The 23,966-nt window shown below is 34.0% G+C and overlaps 1 protein-coding gene and 1 long non-coding RNA gene across 2 annotated transcripts; one reads left to right on the top strand and one right to left on the bottom strand.

Moving 5' to 3' along the window:
* Positions 1-1,167: 1,167 nt before the first annotated feature.
* Positions 1,168-3,279, bottom strand: LOC132805128 (uncharacterized). Its single transcript, XR_009640490.1, has 3 exons — positions 2,783-3,279; positions 2,610-2,670; positions 1,168-1,397 (listed from the first exon to the last, which is right to left on the bottom strand). It is a non-coding gene; the product is annotated as an uncharacterized LOC132805128 (long non-coding RNA).
* Positions 3,280-5,795: 2,516 nt separating this feature from the next.
* Positions 5,796-6,820, top strand: LOC125420293 (23 kDa jasmonate-induced protein). The gene is made up of 2 exons (XM_060819294.1): positions 5,796-6,271; positions 6,442-6,820. The coding sequence occupies exons 1-2, from the start codon at positions 5,831-5,833 to the stop codon at positions 6,622-6,624; spliced, it is 624 nt and encodes a 207-aa protein (XP_060675277.1). The 5' UTR covers positions 5,796-5,830; the 3' UTR covers positions 6,625-6,820.
* The last annotated feature ends 17,146 nt before the right edge of the window (positions 6,821-23,966 follow it).

Genomic DNA, 23,966 nt, shown 5'->3' with positions numbered 1-23,966 from the left:
CCCCTTGGTCAACGGTCAACAATCAACCTCGGTCAACGTGCAAAAATTTTCGACATGGTTCAGGACGGGGTGTTACAGTTATAATATCTCCTGTGAGTTGCCATCGGATCGAGGGTAGGCAAGTTTGATATTTTCCATAAGCCACCCCCCTCCATGGCCAGGTTGACAGTTTAAGCAGCGGCGCTGTCGGGACGCCGAAGCTACCATATGCAAGTTTTTCTCTTTAACCTCCCGCCAGACGGTGCTCGAGACGCTGGGTATCGTAGGGCATCACTGGTATATAATGTGGTGCGTCAAGTATTATTTTTCTGAAATAAATTTCAAATCCTAAAGTTTTAAAGCTATATTTAAATTAAATATATTTAATTTGTTTTATCACCTATTTCCAATTAATATTTTCTAAAATGTATTTATTTATATTGTATGTCACTTATTTTAAATTAATGTTTTTAAAATGCATATTGCCATAAAAATATTATATAGATTGGTTGAATATTTCAAAATGAATATTATAGTATTTTTCTACCACTTATTTTACAGGATTGTTTGTAATTATTTAAATTATATTTTTGATACTGTTTATTTTGATTTATTAAATCAAATTTTATGAATTATACATTGAATTTTTCCCTTATGTTATATTTCTTTCATGCAAGTATTCTAAATTTATTTTATTATATTTTCTTACATTTTATTCGTATTTGGATTATTTAATTATTTGTTAGATTAATTATTCCTTAATTTTTGGAGCATAAAAGATGGATTTTACGAAAATGTTTTAAAAAAGAAACATTTCCAACGGAGTGAATGGTGAGGGTTTTGAGAGAAAATATTATTTTCAATTAATTATTATTTGTAACACCCCGTCCCAAATCGTATCGGAATCTGTGCACGTTGACCGAGCAGGTCAAAAGTTGACTTTTTGCTCCAGTTGGAATGTCCAGTTGACCAGGGTACCTTGGCGAAGTGCATGATTGTCAGGACCCGTCCAGAATTCCTTCCCCGGAACCCTAGACAGCCCTGATCCCAGGGAAACCCTACCGGACCCTCCAACGGAAAATCCGACAGAGTCTCCCCTAAGGGATTTACTTACCACAAACTACCTGCACTGAAAACACACTTCTATAAACATCCCCTTATTCCTCCCACAACTACAAATTGTTCCACAAATTGCAGCACTTCAAAATAAAACAACAGTAGCAACCCAGTGCATAAGAACAACGACACGTCCAATACAGTATACAGAGCATTATACGACAAATGTGGAATTTATAAAAATAACAGATAAAGAAGCAATACAGGATAGAGAGGAAAAAGGGAAGAAAAACTTCTTGAACCTTCGGCAACGAACTGAGACGTTGGGCTCGCCCCGGACAATCAACGTCTCCAACCTGGACCTAGGGGAACGGAATTTAAGAGTGTGAGATGCTAATCATCTCAGTGAGTGACCCTAACTACTATACACCTTTAATATTAATAATATAAAAATAAAGGAATTTAATTAAGCAATACCGAACAATTAAATAAATAAATAAATAAATATTTAAAGTAATAATTTCTCTCAAAACTCTCACTATTCACTCTGTTTAAAATGTTCCCCTTTTAAAACATTTTCACAAAACTCTTGTACGTACTTCCCAAAAACCAAGGAACCAAACGAATTAATAAACAACAAATAAACAAATAAATAAATACCCCAAATATAAATATTCTGTAATAAATTATAATAAATAATTTTTTTTTTTGAACACCTTTGGGGTTTTAAACTTTAATTGCAATTTACACCGACAATTACACCTGACGCACCACACCATATACCGGTGATGCCCTCCGATACCCAGCGTCCCGAGCACCGACTGGCGGGAGGTTAAAGAGAGAAACCTGCAGTGGTCACTTCGGCGTCCCGACAGTACCGACTGCTAAAAACCATCAACCCGGCCAAGGAGGGGGGCGGCTGTGCACAACAATAACCTTGCCTGCCCACGGTCCAATGGCAACTCACGGGTGAAGTAATAACCGTGCGCTAAACCAGATAATAACCGCGCACTACCACGTGTCCATACACCATACACCAGAACACCAATACTGTGTGAGTGCGTCTAAAAATAAACAATAATAACCAACCGTACCGTTTTACAAATTACCGTGGGAAGTATACCAAATTTTCACAAAACACCATCCCACATATTTTTATTCAACAACCCGGTACGAAAACATCGATAACAGATAAAACCATACCTTTTCTCGTAATACGAGATTCAACAATTGAAATACCGCGGGCATAATTTATAAAATTAAACCAAATATTTTCGTAAAATATTTAACCCAATTATGCCCGGAAATTATTACTTAAAATCATGTACAATTAATACCGAAATCCACTTCGCTCATGCATAGTAATAAATTAAACCACAATAAAATAATAATCGGGAATTTCTTAATGATCCCAAAATTTCCATTTATTACCAATGGGTAAATATATATAAAATAATATTTTTTCCCGATTATATTTAAAGTACACCACATAAGCAGAAATTACAAATATCAAATTAATACCACATAAATACAATTAATTATCCCAAAAATATTTTTAAAGGTGAGTCATTCACCTGGAGCACGCAATTAACCCATGATCCACCACGGGATCAATTCTACGACTCACCGGTGCTCCTAGAACAAAATTCACAGACAGTCAAATAAATTAATATTTTAATCGGGTAAATAATACCCGGTACCCGGGGGCTTAAATGCAAACGTTAACCAAAATGGTCGAATGATATACCGAATCGAAGCTCGTGGAACGAGGATCACCAATCCGGTCTCCGTCGACCCCAATTCCGCCGGAGGTGGCCGGAATTTGGTCGGAAAGGTTCGGCCGGTGTTCACTTCCCCATATCTCGCAAACAGCTTCGAATTTCTGGGATTGGAGGCCATTTTTGGATTCAGAGGACCCAAAATAAGGGGGATAGGAGGCTCAATTGGGAGTGGGCTGGCCGGAAAACACAAGAAAAGAGGAGAGAGAAACTTGGCCGGCCGGCGGCTTCTCCGGCCCGATCGGCGCGCGTCCGGCGGCGGCTGGCCGTGAAACTTGGCGGCCAAGCTCGCGAGGTGGCGGGCTTCCTTGGTGGCTGGCGCGTGAGGGCTATGGGTGGCCGGAATTCAAAAACACGGGAGAGAGAGAGGGACGGCCGGAGGGAAGAAAAATAACTGTGTGTGTCGTGTGTGTTTCGGGGAAGAAGAAGGGAAAAAAAGAAAAAAAAAGAAAAAGAAAAAGAAAAAGAAATGGTGGTGTTTTCCCACGTGGGGAAAAGAAAAGAAAAAGAAAAAGAAAAAGAAAACGAAAAAGAGAAAGAAAAAGGAAAAGAAAAAGAAATAATTAAATAATATTAATAATAATATTATTATTCAAAAATAATAAAATAATTTGATTTTTTTTTTTTTCACATGGTTGACATGTGGCATTTCACCATGGTGACACATGGCCACCTTCATTAAGTCACACGTGGCACCTCGTTATGCGTGTAAAAATAATATTAAAATAATACAGTATTTGAAAAACTTTACAGGTCCATAACTTTCAAACCACATGTCCAAATCGGACGTGCCGCTAGTCTACGGACTCGTATCGACGAGCACTTCACAATCATGCATGAGTCAATGCTCAACCTTACATGAATAAAAAGTCAACCCCCGCACCCCTTGGACAGTTTGGACCTCAACTTGTTTTACTCAAAACTTTCAAACCGTAGCTCCGTTTTCAACGTGCTACCAGTCTACGAACTCGTGCCAACGTGTACTTCATAACAGTACCTCAGTCAACCTAGAATTCCAACCGGATCAAAAAGTCAACTTTTGACCCCTTCGGTCAACGGTCAACGGTCAACCTCGGTCAACGTGCAAAAATTCCGACATGGTTCGGGACGGGGTGTTACAATGATGCCCCGAGTTCGTAGACTAGTAGCACGTCGAAAACGGAGCTACGGTTTGAAAGTTGAGGTGTAAACAGTCCAAAATGTGTCGGAGTTGACTTTTTCTTGTGGTGTAATTTTGTTTTGACTCTTGTATGGTTGTAAAGTACTCATTGATACGAGTTCATAGACTAGCGGCACGCTTGAATCGGACGTTTGGTTAAAACGTTATGGACGTTTGAAATTCGCCGGATACCGTATTATTTTATTATATCTGGCTTAAGTGCACAGTGACCCACGTGTCAACTTCTGATTGGTCCACGTGGCATGAACAGTGTCACACGGTGGCTTTTATTTGATAAAAATCTCGGGGAAGAGAGAGAAAGAGAGAGAGAGTCCAACCGGCCACCGGAGGTTTTCAAATTTTCCTGTCGATCTACCTTACACGCGCCAGCCAGCAAGATTCCCCTCCCCATTTCCGGCAAAACCTCAAAATTTCACGGCCATTGGCCTCCGGACGCGCCTGGATCGAGGCGGCGAAGATCGGCGGCGACTTTTTCCCTCCACCACCGGCCACCGCCGATTGACCCATTTCCGGCCATTTTCTGGCCACACACACCAGCTAGCCATCACCACCTCCTCAAGTCCGGCCGACCCACCAAATTTCACTGCCACCGAACCACCGACGCACCGGGATCGGAGCTTTTTCCGGCGAGAGGCCGAAATTCTTCGAACCGTGATTTCTCTGCCGTCCGGCCTCTGTTTACCTCACCGCCGATCCCGTTGGATTGCTCTCCCCTCGATCTACAAATCTGCAAAAAATCCCAGCCAACGGCCACCGCACGCGCCGCCTAAACAGTGTCACACCGTTTTCGGTACAGGAAATTTGTGGTAAGTTCAACCCTTAAGAGAGGTTCTACTGGATTTTTCCATTGGAGGGTTCGGTAGGGTTTCTCTGAGATTAGGACTTGTCTAAGATTCCGGTAGAGGACTTTAGACGGGTCCTGACATTAGATATTAAATGCGGAGGATAACAATTCATCAACTTTATTACTAAAAATTGGAAATGTTTTTAATAATATATATACACACATTCAATATCGAGTAGCAAACAGTTTTATCTTATATATATGATTTTGTTTTTAAAAATATTATGTAGAAAACTTTTGTGACCCTATTAAGATATATGGGGTAATGGATTATTTACATTATGCCATAACTTGATTCAGAATATATTGATTATTTACATTCTTATAATTTATCCTATTTATTTGTATTATATGTTAACATCATTACAAAATTGTAATATACATGCTGATGTGATAGTTGTGGATATAAAAAAATATTAATATATAGAGTTATTATTTTCTTGTAAAAACTATCTCTTGAACCTTCTTTACTTGAAGCAAATTCTCTTTCTTCTTCTTTTTTTCTTTTTTTTTTTTAAATACAAATTATATTTTATTATTTATTTTACAAAACCTTACTTACCAAGCAAAATTTTTTCCTCCATCCAAAACTTTGCCGACATCAATGTCAAATATAAATCTGGAAGACAAAATTAAACATATTTTTAATCACAATTTATATTATATATATATATATATATATTTGTTTTCATGACGTAAATGGTAGTTCACCGTAAACCGCCACCAAGATTTCTATTACGTAGTTTTTTTTTTTTTTTTTTTTTGGCTTAATGTTTAAGACGGAAAAAGAAAGAAAAATAAAATAAAAGAAGTTGTCCACGTAACACAGTGTCGTGGAGTTCAGGGATTGGGCGTGGATGTGTATAAGTATAGGTGCTAACTTGATTAGCTTGCCATGCATACCTAGTTGTCTTCCAACAAAAATCCAAAAAAATAAAAAAAATAAAAAATAAAAAAATCAGAAATATATCATCAAAGTTCCAAAGCCATATCATGGCAGCTCCGAACGTGTTTGGAGAACCAGTGACCGATGAAACAGTGAGGAAGTATTTTGCAAATAAGCAAGTAATCACCCGCAAAGACAGGGCTTACTTGGCTTACAACCTGAGGGAAGCTGAAAGAAAGAATGAGAAGGCCGATGCGTACGTGCTCAAACTCAAGGAGAAGTATGGCGATGGAATTGCTACGTTGGTCACTATTTATAATGCCACTGGTGACACCTTAACATATTTTAGGGAGCACGATTTCAGCGGCCACATCGGTGAAGCCCCGTACCCCAGACAGATTCAGAACGGTCAGTGGGCTGCTTTCCTCCATGTGGCCGGTTCATCCGCCGCCGTTTTGTACCGCGGCCTCAACTACGATGAAAGTGGTGGAGAAGAGTATGTCTGGTTGCACTCTTGGTACAACGTCCCCAGCAACCCCAAAAAATACGTGAGTAGCTTCTTTCTCTGCCAAACTCATATGCTAATATTATTAATTCATTCGTATATACCTTAATTAATTATCTATAAATACATTTATTTATTTAAGCTTTTTATAGTATTAATTAATTGAATTTAATTGTTATGTGTGTGTGTGTGTATATATATATATATATATAGGTTTACACTGAGATTCGAAAGCCTGCGCATTACGATGCTGGTGATATTTGGAACTGGGTCTACCCCTTGATCAAATCTGATTCTTACAAGGAAACTTCGTTTGGATGCTACTCAGGTGCGTCCATTACCCAAAACAACCCTTACAAATATTCTGGAACAATGACCTTGCAGTTCGTTCCTTGATTCGCCTCATAATATATATATTGCAGAATATTTGTTTCAAATATTTCATGGACTATTATATATATATATACATAAAGTAAACTATATATATTGATAATCATGCCAATATGTATGGATATTCTTGTTATGTCTGTGTGTGTGTGTATGTTTAAGATTAAGGCTGCAATTGCAAGTGCACTGTGCATGCAGCATTAATGTTTTATAGGCTTGGCTATGTACTCTTGTGTTCTATCTTGCTGGGATTATTTCTTTGCAAGAAGTTAATGATACTTGGCTATGCACTCTTGCGCTATATCTTGCTGGGATTATTTTCTTGCAAGAAGTTAATATATATTATCATAATAATGTTTTATATACATGCCTGTGGTCTCTATGGATATAGATATACATCAGTCACCAACTTAAGTAATGACAAGCATCCCGGATATATTATACTTGGGTAATAAGACTCTAGGTCTTATCACCTACAGGTAATGCAATTGTCAATATAATCTATTACACTAAACACAGACAAAAAATAATAATAATAATAATAATAATGCTAACAATAAATGAGAAAGGAATTTTGAAAATCCATGAGGATTCATAATTAAATCAGGGCAAATGACACGCTTAGAAAAGGGGAAATCTTCCTATTGGAAATGGTTCTTTTTGTCCATGTCTGCTACTAAATTTATCACCAACCTTTGCACATTAAATTACAAAAAAATCAACAAAAAATAAAAGAAACATAAAAAGAATCAACAGATGATGCCAAAATTAAACCCTGTTACCTCAGGTCTACGAGTATGACGAATTATGTTATTTGATGCACATATTTTTATTTTTGTCAGTAAAAAGAGCCACTTTGTCAACCACACTTGATTCCCCTGTGGGACTTTTAAAAGTCTGAGGAGCACACTTGAAATCGCTGAATTTGGAAATAAAGGGAAAGAAACTTATTGAACGTTTCTGTACTCACTGGATGCAGGAATGGCAGGTATGCAATTGATGTCAACAGAACGATATTGAATAGTTATGCAAGAAACCAAAAGCTGACCCATCATTTAACCTACCATAGTCCCCCTCGTTACTCTGGGAGTTTGTTTGTTAATATATATGTCATTTGGTCTAACAATTTCTCCAGATGCTGCAATTCCATTGTCATCCAGCACCTTAACAAATGAGAAGAATACTAAGAGAAGATGGAGGCAGAAGTCTGACCCACATGAAACTGTGGTGATGGGTTTGTAGGGGCAATTGTTTGGGATTGTGGTTGCGCAGATGAAGAAGAAGCAGAAGTTTCAATGAGAAGTGGGTTTTTGTGTGGTTTCGAGAGGGTGAAAGAAAAGGGTCCTGGGTTTGTGGGAAAAGAGTGGCTAGGATTATCAGAGAGTTTATCTATATTTTGCCATTGTTGGAGCCTCTGGCATGATTTTCCAGCTAGAGAAGAAGAAGAGAGAGGCACTGTAAAACCAAGAATGCGCTTACGCTTTAAGGGATTTTCACAATTTTAAAAAAAATTTAATTCAAGAAAAAAAAAACAAAAATATATATATATATATATATAAAATCAATTCTACGGATGAAATGAGTAGCACGACCTTTTTCCTTTTTTTTTTTTTTTCAAATGGAATTTGTCAAAAGCTTACAGGCTCTGGAAACAGAGGATACCGTTTTTCAATAAATATTTTTACAATCTCTAAATAAAAGATGGATAAAAAGAAAAGATATTAAAGTGCATTTTCTTCTAAAAATAAATAACTTCATCATCTTATCATCCTATGAGTGCACGTATAACCTATATTTCATTATCATGTCTTTACGATTTGTTTTGGAAGTTTCCGATTCTTGAGTGCGTTTTCTGGTTCTGATGCCTCTTTGGGATGTTTCTCTCCTATGGAATTGTGTAATAAAAGCCTGTTTGGCTGTTGAAGAGCTTAAACGTGGCCTTCAGTGAAAATAAATCTCAAAGCGAGATACATATATATATATATATATATAGCAGAAAATTCACATATATTTCTATAAATAAACTCTCAGATATATTTGAACGGATTTAAAACATGGAAACAGAGGAATATTCGGCAATATGGAAAAACAGGGGAGGAGAACAGCTTCTCTCTTTTTCATATATTTTTTCAATTCTTCACATGTCCTTTTATCACAAGATCTAATTCAGCCAGTATTCTTGTTGAAAGAAAGCTGCTCCCATTTGAAGTTTATGGCAAACGCCACCACCACCAGATAGACCTCTGGGTCCTATGGGTCTGAGACATATAAGATTTTTTTTTTTTTTTTTCCGTGTTTTTGAGTTTTAGAATCTCTCTCGATTTTTCTCTTTTGCTTTGGCATACTCTAATCTGCAATGTATAGGTTTGTTAGTAAGTGATATCTTTTTCTAGTAGGTGGCTAAACCTATTTTGATTTGGAGTTAATAATTTGACATTTGAGGTTTCCATTTTGCATGAGAAAAATCGATGTAGGCTTATTACGAAACACATAATTAATTTCATGCCCAATATACATAACCCAATTATTTTGACAGGGCAAGACAACGGCCTCTGGTTCGCGGTATACCTAACTTGGATATTTTGATTCCGTATATGTAAGTCAAAAGTACAGAGAGTGGTGTATTTTTTTTAATTTGTTTTTCTCTATTTGGTTTTAGGGTAATTATGAATTGCTATTAATGGATAGGATTGTAATATGAAAAAATAATTAAAAATTCAGTGTGCATAAATTTCGTATTGTAATACGTACTCATTTGCTATATCTTGCTGGGATAATTTTCTTGCAAGAAGTTAATATATTATCATAATAATGTTTTATAGACTTGCCTGTGGTCTCTGTGGATATAGCCATGTGGTCAATTTACTCTTTCTTGCGGCAAGATTGAATTTAGCTCTCTATATCCTCATATTTAAAATTAATAATAATAATAATAATAATAATCAAAACAGAAAAAACCAAAACAAAATAAAAACAAAAATGAACTTATTTACATTTAGAAAGCCAGTATAGTAAAACATTGATAAATGAATATTCATAGGACTATAAGAAAGTATTCATTTAATGAGGTTATTTAGTTATTAATAATAAATAAATATTTATTAATTTAAAACAAATTTTATACTACTTTTTAAAAATAATTTTACCAACTATATAATATATATTAGCAACAAAAAATATCAATCCGGTTTGATCAGATCTACAACTACCAAATTAATCACCACTTAATTAACAAATAAAGACAAAAAAACCAATGAAAACACCAATGCAGCAGAAAACGACCGCATGAATCGGAATCCACTTATATTAAGACAGACGACCGAGAAATAGAGAATTTCACTATATCAAAAATTCTACCAATAGAAGGAATTCCACAGATAAATACAAAAAAAAAAAAAAAAATGTTGTTGAGTTAGCTAATTAGTTAACTTATATTTATGAAAAATTGACAATTGATCGATTTTTATTTCAAATCTTATTTATCTTCTTATCCATCTTGGAAAAAAGTATATTATATGCATATTTGGAGGGGAAAAAAAAAAGCAATATAAAAAAAATAAAATAAAATAAAAACTATTACATAATTTTTTTTCTACGATAAATGTATATATATATTTATTTATTTATTACAAGATTTAATCAGATATTAATTTATATAATCAATAAGCCTTAAAGGATTTTTTTTTTAACAATATTTTTTATACATTTATTGAATTCATTTATTTAGTATATTGATTCAAATTGGAACCCAACAATTTTATTAATTTAGTAAGATTATTCATTTATTAAAGTGTTACTTATATTAAGTGAAGCTATCAATATGTCCCCTTCCATGATGGATGTAGACTACAGTGGAGCCCGCGAGGAAATACTATCAAGTGTAATTTGATGTAGACTCGCCGTGGAGCTCCAGTGGCAGAGTTTCCACATCCCAGCCTGTGTGTGCTCGGGATCGAGTCTTTGGGAAGGGGAGGGAAGCCTGCAGGCCCAGCCACACTAGCAAACAAAAAAAAAAAAGGTATAATTTTATGTATCATTCACCAATATATATATATATATATATTAGAATATGAGTACATGAATTATTTTAGTAATAAAATTTCAATCAAAATTTTATTTCATTAGTATAAAAATCAAAAAATAAAATAAAAAAACCAAAGAAAGAGTTGAATGGGCTTTAAACGCCCCCGTCAGCCCTTATAGACAAAAACCCCACACCATAAAAAAAAAAAAAAAAAAAAATGTGGACTCATGGACTGAGCGGCTGGTTCCGCTATGAACGGCCATAGAGGCCTTGCCTTTCGGTCGCAAATTGATGGAGACACATCGTCACGCCCAACAACCTTACTGTTAGTTCCAATTTAGGGTATTTTGTCCCATAAACTAGCTAGTGTAATCCTCCTTTTTCTCTCTCTCTCTCTCTCTCTCTCTCTCTCTCTCTCTAGATGGAATATATATGAATAAAAATTATATTGCCACTTATTTCTTTTTACTTTTTTTCTTTTCTTTTCTTTCTTTTTTGTTTTTAATATAAGAAATGCACGTTTGATCAAATATCAAGGAACGGACGTAAACAGGCTAAGTTCCATTCTAGATATTTGGGCCCATTTGAAATGTAGATTTAACTTTATTATTTGAAGTTATATCTAAGTTAAATTTGATCAAACTTGTAGGATCTAATATGACAAATTAATTTTTTAAAATTTGAAGCAATCAAAGAACTTGAAAAGGAAGTTATGATATTTTTGCAATCAGAATGATTGATAGGCCCTTGGTTGCTCATTTGTATAAGTCATATTTGCTGTGATTCTCAAATAAATAAGGATAAAATAGTATTTTATTCGTTAATCCGTAATCTTAGGTAATTCTAGCAAAAATAAGAAGTAAATATTGTCAGATATATATATCAATGGATGCATGTTCATTTAATAAAATTATATTCATGCATATATATCACCCAATCTAAGCTTCAGCCCATTCTCAACTTTTTGTTAATGTTCAAAGCTTGCCTCATGCTTCTCTGGTCCTCTCTCATCAGTTTTGTATTCTTATCAATAAATACTCTTCTCAGGATGTCATAAACACAAACAAAAGTTCTAGATCAGTAGGATTGTCGCCCATATAATTTTTATTATTAATTGTCACGCCTTCATTGACTAATACATTTTTTTTTCCCTGAAGGAAGACTAATGCATATTTAAACATCTTTTTGAATTTAAATTAATATGAGCAAATTAAAAAAAAAAAAAAAAAAAAAAAAAAAAAAAAAAAACAGCTATGACATCCAATGGTTGCGGAATTAAGACAATATCTTATATATTATATAACATATATAATTTTGATCAAACTAGTATATTAAGATTTATAAGTTAGGATACAATACAAATAATTCATGATATATGTATATGTATATACAATAATGGTAAGAAAACTTAGCAGTATGGACAGGTTAATGATTAATGAAAATTTAGAAAATTGGTTATGTGTCGGCATCAATTTAAATAATGATTAATAGAGTGGAATATGAGAAGGTGGATCACTACCTATTGACTACCTATTGACTATTAATTTTCCAAGTCGATAAATATATTATTTGTCAATGTTATTGATCCAGTTATCATGTTTAATATGTGTGTGCACATTAAACTTAGGTATACATTTGACCGCTCGATGTAGTTTCGTATGTGTATACGTAGTCCGAGACATCATATTGGTGGTTAGTTAAGTGTATTAGGACTACCAAGAGTTATTAAAATCTTGTTCACATAGAAAAGTTATATGTTTGTCATTCAATAATTGGTTTTAAATAATTTTCATGTTAGATGTCAAGTAAAATTTATTATCCATGCTATAAATATTCTACAATTATTAATAATAATAGAAATTCAAAATACGATTCAAATGATGAAATGTATATATAAACCAAACTAATTAAATAAATAGTGTAATATTAGAATATTGTATTACCATTTATGAAGGTAAATCCATCTATGTACTTAGAGTACAAATATACATCACCAGTGGTGATTTTCACCACCATACACTCAGTGGATCCAATATATATGTGGGTTTTATATCTACATTGGATCCATTATCTGTAAACTATTTTTATTTGTATATATATATAAGATTCATTACCATATAGGATAATTATAGTTATCACTGATGATAAATATTATTTTATTTCATTTTTATTGCTAAAAGATCAACTTTGAAATTTGAATATATTGGTACTTTTTTTTTTGAAACATAGACAAGGTTAACCATTAATTGGCATGGAAAAAGTACTTTGGCCCCAATAAATCCAATATAAATATAATTTTCATTTGATGTTAAAAACATAGTTTCTGTAGAAAATTTTCCAATGTTGTATATATATGCATATCCCAATTTTGCTATCAAAAAAATAAAAAAATAAATTAAAAGAAAAAGAATGAGTTTTCTTCCACAGAAATTAAAAATTAAAAATAAAAGACGATGTGGACTTCTTTATATTAAATTTCTTCAAGAAAGGGTTGGTCGTATATAAATCTTCCTCTTGAAGCTATTCACGTCTATATTGTATAGATACATCATACGTTTATTCACTTTCGCACAGATACATCATATATATCTATTCACTTTCACACAAGGGTGGACCGAGTAATGTTAGCAGGGGCAGATTTTGAGCAATAATTTTTGGAGCAGATTTTGAACATATTAACTTGGATATACAGAAAAAAGTATTTCAATAGAGGAATATGGATATTATACTCCACATATATTTTTTTATATTTTACGTTAGGGATTGCAAATTTAAGTTCGCGTTTATTGTTCCAAAAAATCTTTGCTTTGTCATTAGTTATTAGTTATCCTCTCTAGGGGTCTCCACACATCAAATTTAAATTTTAAATTCTAAACTTATTTATAAATTAGGAAATATTTCTCAGATAATTTTGATATAAAAATTTAATTTAATAATTGCAAAATTGAAAATCAAAAATAAAATAAAAACAACAAATTAAAAATCTATTGAGATAAAAATATAATGTTAAGTGCAAACATAAGAAGCAAACAAATATTATATAAATTGGATTCTCAAAAGTTTAATATATAAATATGTAACACAATTTAAATTAAATATACAATGCAAAACTACTACATTTATTATTTATTTTATTAGAAAACATCAATATCATGATATCTTACATTATCTTCATGATAAATGAGTGATTCAAAATGTTAAACATTTAAACTTATCTATTACATATTTTACATTATCTTCATGATGAATAATGTTTTAAAAAGTTTAAATATTAAATGTGGAGGATAACAATTCATCAACTTTATTCATAAAAATTGGAAATGTTTTGAGTAATATATATATATATATATATATACTGTAATATATGGGTAATATATATATATATATATAAAAGATTTTACAACTATTTATTTTAAGAGGGAAAGAAAAATAGAGTTTTTATCCTAATAGGTTTGGTTATAAGTATATTTCAATTTTATTAGGAAATTGACAAAAAAAAAAATAGTATTTACTCTATTTTTAGTTTTATTAAAAGAAAGAAAGAAAAAAAAAAAAAACGTTTTACTTTTACATTGTTTTCAACTTTGTGCCGCTAGGATATTGGGTAAATCTTCTTCTTTTATTTTTCTTCTTCTTCTAGCTCTAAAAGCTATTAGGGTTAATACTAAAGGCTTCCGATCCTAATTTAGGATTTTGGTAATCATTTAAGGTTGCTAAAGATCCAATATTTTTAGAGATTTTGGAATTTCTAAACAAATTTTGGAACATAGGAAGGAAGATCCTAAATCTATCAAGCGATCAAGGTTGGTTTTTTGATCTTTTTTTATGTTACATGATATTATTTGAGATGTTTTGGGATTATAGAAGTATTGATTAAGGTTGAATTGAAGAGTTGTTGTTGAAACCCTTGGAGAGGCAGTGACCGATGCAAATGTGAGGAAGTATTTTCAAAGTAAGCAATCGATCAACTGCAAAAGACAGGGCTTATTTGGCATGCATACAACCTGACGGAAGTAGGGAATAAGCATGAAAATGCCTAAGAATTTTTGGTGAAGCAACTCAACGAGTGGTACGGCGACGATGGAAGTGGTGTTAAATTAGGCACAATTTAATTGTAACGCTACTGGAGATGTCTTAACATATTTTAAACACCATGATTGGCTCGGCCATGTCCAAGAAGGTGGCCAGTGGGCTGCTTTCCTCCATGTGGGATCACACACCACCGTTTTGTACTGCGGCCGCAACAACGAGTGAGATGAGGCCACCTGGTTAAACGCTTGGAACAATTGAACTGACGACCCTACCAGAAGATATGTAAGTATATATATAGCTACTTGATTACTACCTCTACCAGCAGCCTCATAGTATAAATTAATATGTTTAATTATCTATAAATACATTTTATTATTTAAGCTTATTATATAATTAAATCTAATTAAGTATGTATAAAATGTTAAAAACTAAATAAAATTCCCTACCATAAAGGTTAAATATACAATGCTTATATTGATATAAAACTAAACTTACAAGACTTCAATTAAAATAAAAAAAACGGTGGCCTAAATTGAAACAAAAGTGAAATCAAAGCATTCAGTTGAAAAAATTGAAACTTGGAGCATGTGAATTTTAAGCAGCTCTGACCTGAGAGATTCTGTGAATTTGGCATCCAGATCATGAACAATATGTTGGGACATTTCCCAATACTTTACTACAAACTTGAAAAATAGATGAGTTGACTCCTCAGCCATGCAATATTTTGAGGTTGGGATAAAAGTTGTGTATTTTGAGAATTTGTTTACAACAACCAAAATACTAGAGAGATTCATGATCATTGGAAGGTTTGTGACAAAATCAAGTAACACACTCTCTCATGGATGGCCAAGGATGAGAAGTGGCTCCAACAATCCTGGTGGCTTTTGTCTCTCCACTTTATCTTGTTAAAAAATAAGACAAGTTTGAATGTAATTCATAACATCATCACGCATTTGTGCCAGTAATGTGCTTGTTTGATCAGTGTATATGTTCTCTGCCATCCAAGATATCTTATGGATATCATGGCACTTTAGGAAAAGCATCTTCCTTAAATCCTTAGATCTTAGGACAAACAATCTATCCTTTTTTGTCCAAAGCAGATCATCTTCTTTCCAGAATTGGGGTGTTTCTCTTCTCTGCATAATTTTATGATGTTCTGCATGCATAAATCTCCCTCTAAGGGCTCCCTAATGAGTTATTGCATCGAAGTAGCTATAGTGCTAGCCACTAAATTAGCTAGTACCTTTAATACTGTGAGTTCCATCTTACAACTTAATGCACTAGTAGCTTAATTGTTGGTCCTTGCATTGTGATCAAAGTTGAAGTCAAAGTCAAATTTTGCAATAAATTCATGCCAATAACCCTACTTTGAAGTTAGTTTCAGCTATGCGGGGAAGTGATTGACAACCAAGTTGTCAGTTTTTACGATAAATCTTGACCTCAATAGGTAGTATCTCCATATCCTTAAACAATGAATCACAATGAACATCTCTTTCTCTTAGTTAGTATGATTCATTTATACTCCTTATAGCTTCCTACTTTCATAGGTGATGGAATGGTAGTCTTGAAGTTAGACTCCATTTAATGGAAAATCTAATGCATCGATTTGTACTTCAGATGGTTTTGTGACAACACATACCAAAGGAGTACACACATATACTCGCATATATATATATATATATATATATACAAGAATACACGTTTGCAAACATACGTGCACATATCTATACATGAACATATACATATGTGCACAATTTAACATAATTATCACATTAAAATACATAATTTACTTACTCAAAATGGCAACTTTTCAAATACACTACTATAATTCACAAATAGGGTATCAATGAAAAGCTAAAAAGATGAGGAACACTTTACTAGTCTCTATTGGGCTCAACACCACCTGCATTGGCTAGAAAATGGCCTAAAAATTTCGGCTAACTCCCTTTCAATGTATCTCACAAACGATTTAGGATGGGAAGTCGTCAGTCATCTATGTTTTCACTAATCCCAACGTGTCCATAAGCCAAACAGCCAAAAACTCAATCATCAACATTGCCCGACCATGGGCTCCCATGCTGGCCGGTGCGTGTAGCCACCCGGTTGTTATTATTTTACTATTTTTTGTGAGGTGACACGTGGCATATACCATTTAGTGACATGTGGAACCTACAATTGACGACATGTGACATTTGTTAGAATCCCTCTAAATATTCTACTACCTGATAAAATTAGTCTAAAAAAAATGGACACAATTTATAGACTCGTAATTTTTCAAACTTATGTGTAAATTAAACATGTCGCGAGTCTACAGATATGTATTGATGAGCACTAGCACATGGTACATGAGTCAACATTAATATCAATATAGATAAAAGGTTAACACTGGCTCATCAATTAGTTCGGACCACATTTTGTTTTGACCATAACTTCCTAATATTAGCTCCAATTTTGACGCATTAATAGTCTATGAACTCATGTCAACGAGTACTTTACCATGACATGTAACACCCCGTCCCGAAGGGTAAAACTTTGACTTTTTGACTCGACAAGAATTATAGATTGATCGAGGCACCATTATGAAGTACGCATCGACACGAGTCCATAGACTAGTAGCACATCGAAAATGGAGCTACGGTTTGAAAATTATGAGCAAAATAAGTTGATGTCCGAACTGTCCGAGGGTGTTGGAGTTGACTTTTTATTTTTATGAAATTGAGTTTTTGCTCATATATGATTGTGAAGTACTCATCGATACGAGTTTGTAAATTAGTGGCACGTCCGATTCGGACATGTGGTTTTAAAGTTATGGATCTGCAAAGTTTTTCAAATACTGTATTATTTTAATATTATTTTTAAAAGTGTGAACAGTATATGCCACGTGTAACTTAGTTAATGGTGTCGTGTGTCACAATAAGAAAATGCCACCTGTCGGCCACAAGTAAATGTTATATTATATTATTTTTGTTATTATTTTATATATTATATTATTATGATAAAGTTGTATTATTTTAATATTATTTATTGATTTATTTTTAATTCTCTTTTTTTTTCTTTTTCTTTATTTTTCTTTCTTTCCCCACGTGGAAAAACACCACGGGGGTCCCTCCTTCTTTCTTCTTCTTCTTCTTCTTCCTTATTCCTTTCCTTCCTTCCCCTTTGCCGAACTTCTCTGTCACTACCTATTTAAATTTTTCCAACCACCATGAAGAGACACGTGCTGGCACCGGTGAATCCTAGTCGCCAGTGAGCTCGACCACCAAATTTGGTAGCCAATCGGCCGATGACGCGCCTAGATTGGGCCTCCATCATTGGCGATGGTAAATTTGGTTTTTCCGGCGATCCAATCATCATCGGGCCAAATTGATATTCTTTTCTAATATTTTCGGATCCTGTGAGCTCAATTTTGAGGTCCATTCAGTTCAATTCCTTGTTATTTGAGAGATATGAGATGTTGAACTTTGACCGAAACTTTCCGTCCATTTTCCGACCACCGTAGGTCGATTTGAGCCCAACGGAAGTTAGTAACGTATTTCTCGTCTCTTTAGCTTTCTATTGATATCTCATTTACAAATTATGGTATATTATTTTGAAAGATACAATTTTTGAATAAAATATTATTATTTTGATAGGGTAGTCTGAAAAATGTCTATTTAATATTTAAATAATTATTATTTATATTGTAGATGTCAAATTGTGCTGAATTGAATAAATGTGGTTTGAACCATATTTAGTATGAATTGATTCGTAGGTTGAGGAATTAATTATATTAAATTACTGGGATAATATATATATATATTTACATATATGTTTAATTATTTAATTATTTATGAAATTGAATTGTTATGGAAGAGATTAATTTTATGAGATTATGGTTTAATATTTACTAAATCTATTGTTGATTTAAATGTTGAGATTTTAATATGTAAATAATGCATTATGTAATTTAAATTCCGTATGAATTGTTATGCATCTTTTATTATTAATTTGGTGTAAATCAATTATATGGATTTGAAGGAAATATTTAATTAAAAGATATTTAAAATGTATTTATGTGTTTAATAATTATATATGCTAGGACTTGGTATTTTGGTGATAGGAATTGAAATATTTAATATGATGCATTTGATGATGGATTACAAGAGAGCATGAAATTTTATGAAACTGCTAAGGGTGTACGATTTGATTATATTTTATAATATTATAAAATATTTTTATTGGTTTTCGATGCACCATACACGTACCGATGTTCTGTAGTTGTAGATGTGATTAGCGTGCAGGTGGATGTGGATGTGTGAGATCCCACATCGGTTGGAAAGGGGAACGAAGTATGCCTTAAAAGAGGGTGTGGATACCTTTCCCTTGCGACGCGTTTTGACAAAACCGTGCGGGCTGGGCCCAAAGCGAACACTATCGCATGTGGGTGGACTGGGCTGCTATAGATGGTATCAGAGCTAGTACCCGGATTGGTATGCCAGCGAGGACGCTGGGCCCCAAGGGGGGAGGATTGTGAGATCCCACATCGGTTGGAAAGGGGAACGAAGCATGCCTTAAAAGAGGGTGTGGATACTTTTCTCGTGCGACACGTTTTGACAAAACCGTATGGGCTGGGCCCAAAGCGGACAATATCACATGCGGGTGGATTGGGCTGTTACAGGATGTTATTAGCGCACAGGTTGTAATGTCTCCCGTGAGTTGCCATCGGACCGAGGGCAGGCAAGTTTGATATTGGCCATAGCTGCCCCCCTCCATGGCCGGGATGATGGTTTAAGCAGCTGCACAGTGGAACGCCATGCGACCCTATGCCGGTTTCTCTTTTTAACCTCCTTGTCAGACGGTGCGTTGGGACGCTGGGCATCGTAGGACACCACTGGTATATAGTATGTGCATCAAGTATCTTTTGTATATATATATATATTATATTTGTATGGATCACACCGTATGGGGACAGTGATCCGATGTGGTCCGTGAAGAGCTAGCCTCATAACTATGTTGCCTACAAGTTCAGGGGATTGGACGGCCAATCTAGGCAACCATCCCGAACTGTATTGATAGCAGGGTACCAGCGACAGCTGGAAGCATGGATTGCATAGCATGTTGGAGGGTATCGTTTGTACTCCTGATACGAGTACATATTTCATAATATATTTTAAATTTAAAATATTATTTTGACCTTGTACTATTCTATCTATTTATAACCTGATTTTCTAACATGATACTTAATTGCTTTCATTGTCATTACTATTATTAATATTATTCTCATTATTAATAGTACAATTATTATTTATCAGAATTATGTTTACAATTATTTTCATTATTACTAATATTGTCATCATTATCATCATTATCATGATTATTATTATTTTTTATTATTATTGTCATTATTTATTTTTATTTTATTATTATTATCGTGATTTTCATATTGTAGCGTTGAACAAGTATCACAACCAATGGGTGAGAAATATGGCCATTGGGCAAGTATGATAGTTCTTGGGCAAGTGACAACCATTGGAAGAGTATGACAGCCCTTGGACAGGTGTGGTTATATGATAGCCTTTGGGCATGTGGGATGACTGTTGATAGCCTCGGACGAGTTATATTAATATCATTATTAGCATTAAATGGTTGGTATTATTATTATTGTTAATATAGTGGTTAATTTATTTTTCTTTCTATATTGCACAATGATATATTTTTAAAATGATGTGAAATGTATTTGAGATTTGCATTACTAAGTGGGTGGTGTGGGCAGTCATGAACCTATGATGGTATATTTTGGTTGTTTACTTAGTAAATTATTTCCGTTGTATATATATATTTTATATCTAATTTGTTATCGAAGTGCTGCCATTTGTGGAATTTATTTGTAGTATGGTGGGAGGGATGAGGTGGTAGTATATAGGAGTGCATTTTTGTGCAGGTAAATTTTGTGCATGTTTTACCCTCAGAGGAGATGCTGCCGGATTTTCCATAGGACGGTTCGATAGGGTCTCTCTGGGATTAGGATTTGTCTAGGGTTCCAGGAACAGATTTTGAACGGGTCCTGACATGACACCTCCATCAAAGCAAAATTCCTCTCACAGTACCAAAAAAAAAAAAAAAAAAACCATGGGACCCATTTGGTAAACCCCAATCAACCTTGGTCAAACTTGGTTAAAAATTTATATTCAGGCCATTTTCTTAGGTCAGAGTGTTATAATCATTGTAAACTAAGAGAAGAACTAGAAAGCAACAAATCCAATTTTTAAAGAGAGAGAAAGCTAAATCTAGGGAGAGAAAACTTAGGCTTGGAAGAAGAATAAAGATTGAAGGGATTCCTCTGTAAGATTCCTCCTTCTTGAGTTTTCTTTATCTTTTATCACTCTTTAAATTGTACTTGGATATATATATATATATATGTATATTGTATTTGATATGGATTTAATGATAAATATGTAACAGCCCAGACCACTCGCAAGCGATATTGTCCTCTTTGGACCTGGAAAATCCTCTTACAACTTGGCCCTCAAGGTTTTAAAAATCCTCGCAAGGGAAAGGTATCCACACACTTATAAGCCATGTTTTGTTCTCCTTTCCAACCAATGTGGGACTTCACAATCCTCCTCCTTTGGGGTCTAGCATCCTCGCTGGCATACTGATCTGGGTCCGACTCTAATACCATCTGTGACAGCCCAGACCACTCGCATGCGATATTGTCATCTTTGGGCCTGGGGAATCCTCTTACAATCCAGCCTTCAAGGTTTTAAAAGGCCTCGTAAGGGAAAGATATCTATACGTTTATAAACTATGCTTCATTTTCCTTTTCAACCGATATAGGACTTCATAAATATATATTCCATTTTAGATTTGGTTTATATTTTGTACATGGATTACTAGATTTATTATCTACGGTGTTGGTTGACTATTGTTGTAAAATTATATTCTTGTCTTTTGAATTTCTTGAATTTAATGTGATAACATACCTAATTATTGGGTATTACGTAGATTGATGAATTTCTTATTGGAAAAAAGGTTATTTAATACATTTGTTATTAGAATTGCACAACCCATGTTATAATTAGAGTGGGGAAGCTTATTTAGGAAGCTTTCACTGGCCAAAAGGCTAGAAATTGGATGGTTGAGGCCTGTGCATAGTGGGTCATCATGCCAGCTGGCATGTATTATTGTCCAGCAGTCAAAATGCAGCCATTGGCCGGTCTATGGGGGGGCCCGGGGTAGAGAGAGAGAGAAAGGGTGTTTTTCATAGATGAAGGAGGAGAAAGGGTGTTTAATGATGATATGTGGTCCTTCTAATTGTGACATGTGGCATATACACGATTTGTTCGTCTCTTTTTAAAAACGTTTTACACTATTTGTTTGTCCTTTTTTTTTTTTCCCCTTAATGTTAGCCGATTTGTTTTTTTTTTTTTAAATGTTTTACACGATTTGTTTGTCTTGTATTTATTTATTTTTTTTGTGAATTGCCTCGTTTCACACGATGTTACATGTGGTCGACATATTAGAATTTTAGATGATTTTTTATTAGAATTATTCACATTTGAATTGAATTTAAACTATATTTTTATTCGTACTATATGTCCAAAAGTATAAAAAAACGAATGAAATAAAATTTCAATTTTTGCTATTAGTCATTTATGCAAATTTAATTATATAGAAATGTTTTTCTTGTCATAACTAATTTATATTAGGTACTATGTAATTCTTTTCAGAAAAAAATAAAAACTTGTTGCAATTACTTGTGTACGGTATGTTTTTACAATTTTTTTAAAAAATTATATTTTAGCCCCCACTAAACATGTGGACCTAATTTTTAATGTCCTCATTATCATATCTCACAGTCTCAGATGGTTGATTTTGTAATATACATATATATATATATATATAAATATATATATTTATATATATACTTATATATATTGACAGTGATATGGCAATGTGAACAATAAATATGGGACTCAAATTTGGGTACTCAATTTGGCTAATTTGGACGCTAATCCTTTTTTTTTTTTTTTTAATGTTGTTAAAAATAAAAATGTAATATTAGAAAATGAACCGTTTAAAAAGTAGCTAATAAATTATTATTAAGCATGTGGGCTCAATTTTTAATGTCCATATCATAATGTCAGGACCCGTCCAGAATTCCTTCCCCGGAACCCTAGACAAGCTCTGATCCTAGGGAAATACCACCGAACCTTCCAACGGAAAATCCGGCAACACCTCCCTTAAGGGTAGGACTAACCAAAAATTACCTGCACTGAAAACACACTTCTAAAAACATCCCCTTATTCCTCCCACAATACTACAAATGGTTCCACAAATTTCAGCACTTCAAATAATACCAGCAGCAACCCAGTGCATAAATAAAAACTACACGTCCAATACAGTATACAGAGCATTATACAGATAAATGTGGAATTTATAAAATGACAGATAAGGAAGCAACACAAGGACGAGAGGAAAAAGGGAAGAAAAACTTCTTGAACCTTCGGCAACGAACTGACGTTGGGCTCGCCCCGGACAATCAACGTCTCCAACCTGGACCTAAGGGAACGGAATTTAAGAGTGTGAGATGCTAATCATCTCAGTGAGTAACCCTATCTACTGTACACCTTTAATATAAATAATATACCAAATAAAGGGATTTAATAAATCAATACCGAACAATTAAATAAATAAATAAATAAACAATTGAAGTAATACTTTCTCTCAAAACCCTCACTATTCACTCCGTTGGAAATGTTCCCCTTTTAAAACATTCTCACAAAACCCGATATTCGTACTTCCTGAAAACCAAGGAACCAAATAATTTAACAAACAACAAATAAACAAATAAATAAATACCCCAAATATAAATAAACTGTAATAATTTATAATAAATAATTTTGTACTCTTTGGGGTTTGGAACTTTATTTGAAAATTACGCTTGACAATTACACTTGACTTGACGCACCACACCATATACCAGTGATGCCCTCCGATACCCAGCGTCCTGAGCACCGACTGGCGGGGGGATTAAAGAGAGAAACTTGCAAACGGCACTTCGGCGTCCCGATAGTACCGCTGCTGAAACCATCATCCCGGCCAAGGAGGGGGGCGGCTGTGCGCAATAACAAACTTGCCTGCCCACAGTCCAATGGCAACTCACGGGTGAAATAATAATACTTGCGCGCTGAACTACATATACATATACCAGAACACCAATACTGTGTGAATGCGTCTAAAATAATTATTAAACCAACCGTACCGTTTTCCAAAATTACCGTGGGAAATATACCAAATTTTCACACTTACCATC

Source organism: Ziziphus jujuba, chromosome 8, assembly GCF_031755915.1.
Source record: "Ziziphus jujuba cultivar Dongzao chromosome 8, ASM3175591v1".
Classification (NCBI taxonomy): Eukaryota; Viridiplantae; Streptophyta; class Magnoliopsida; order Rosales; family Rhamnaceae; genus Ziziphus; species Ziziphus jujuba.
Note: the sequence above shows the minus strand (reverse complement) of the source record. Positions and strands in the feature narration are given on the sequence as shown.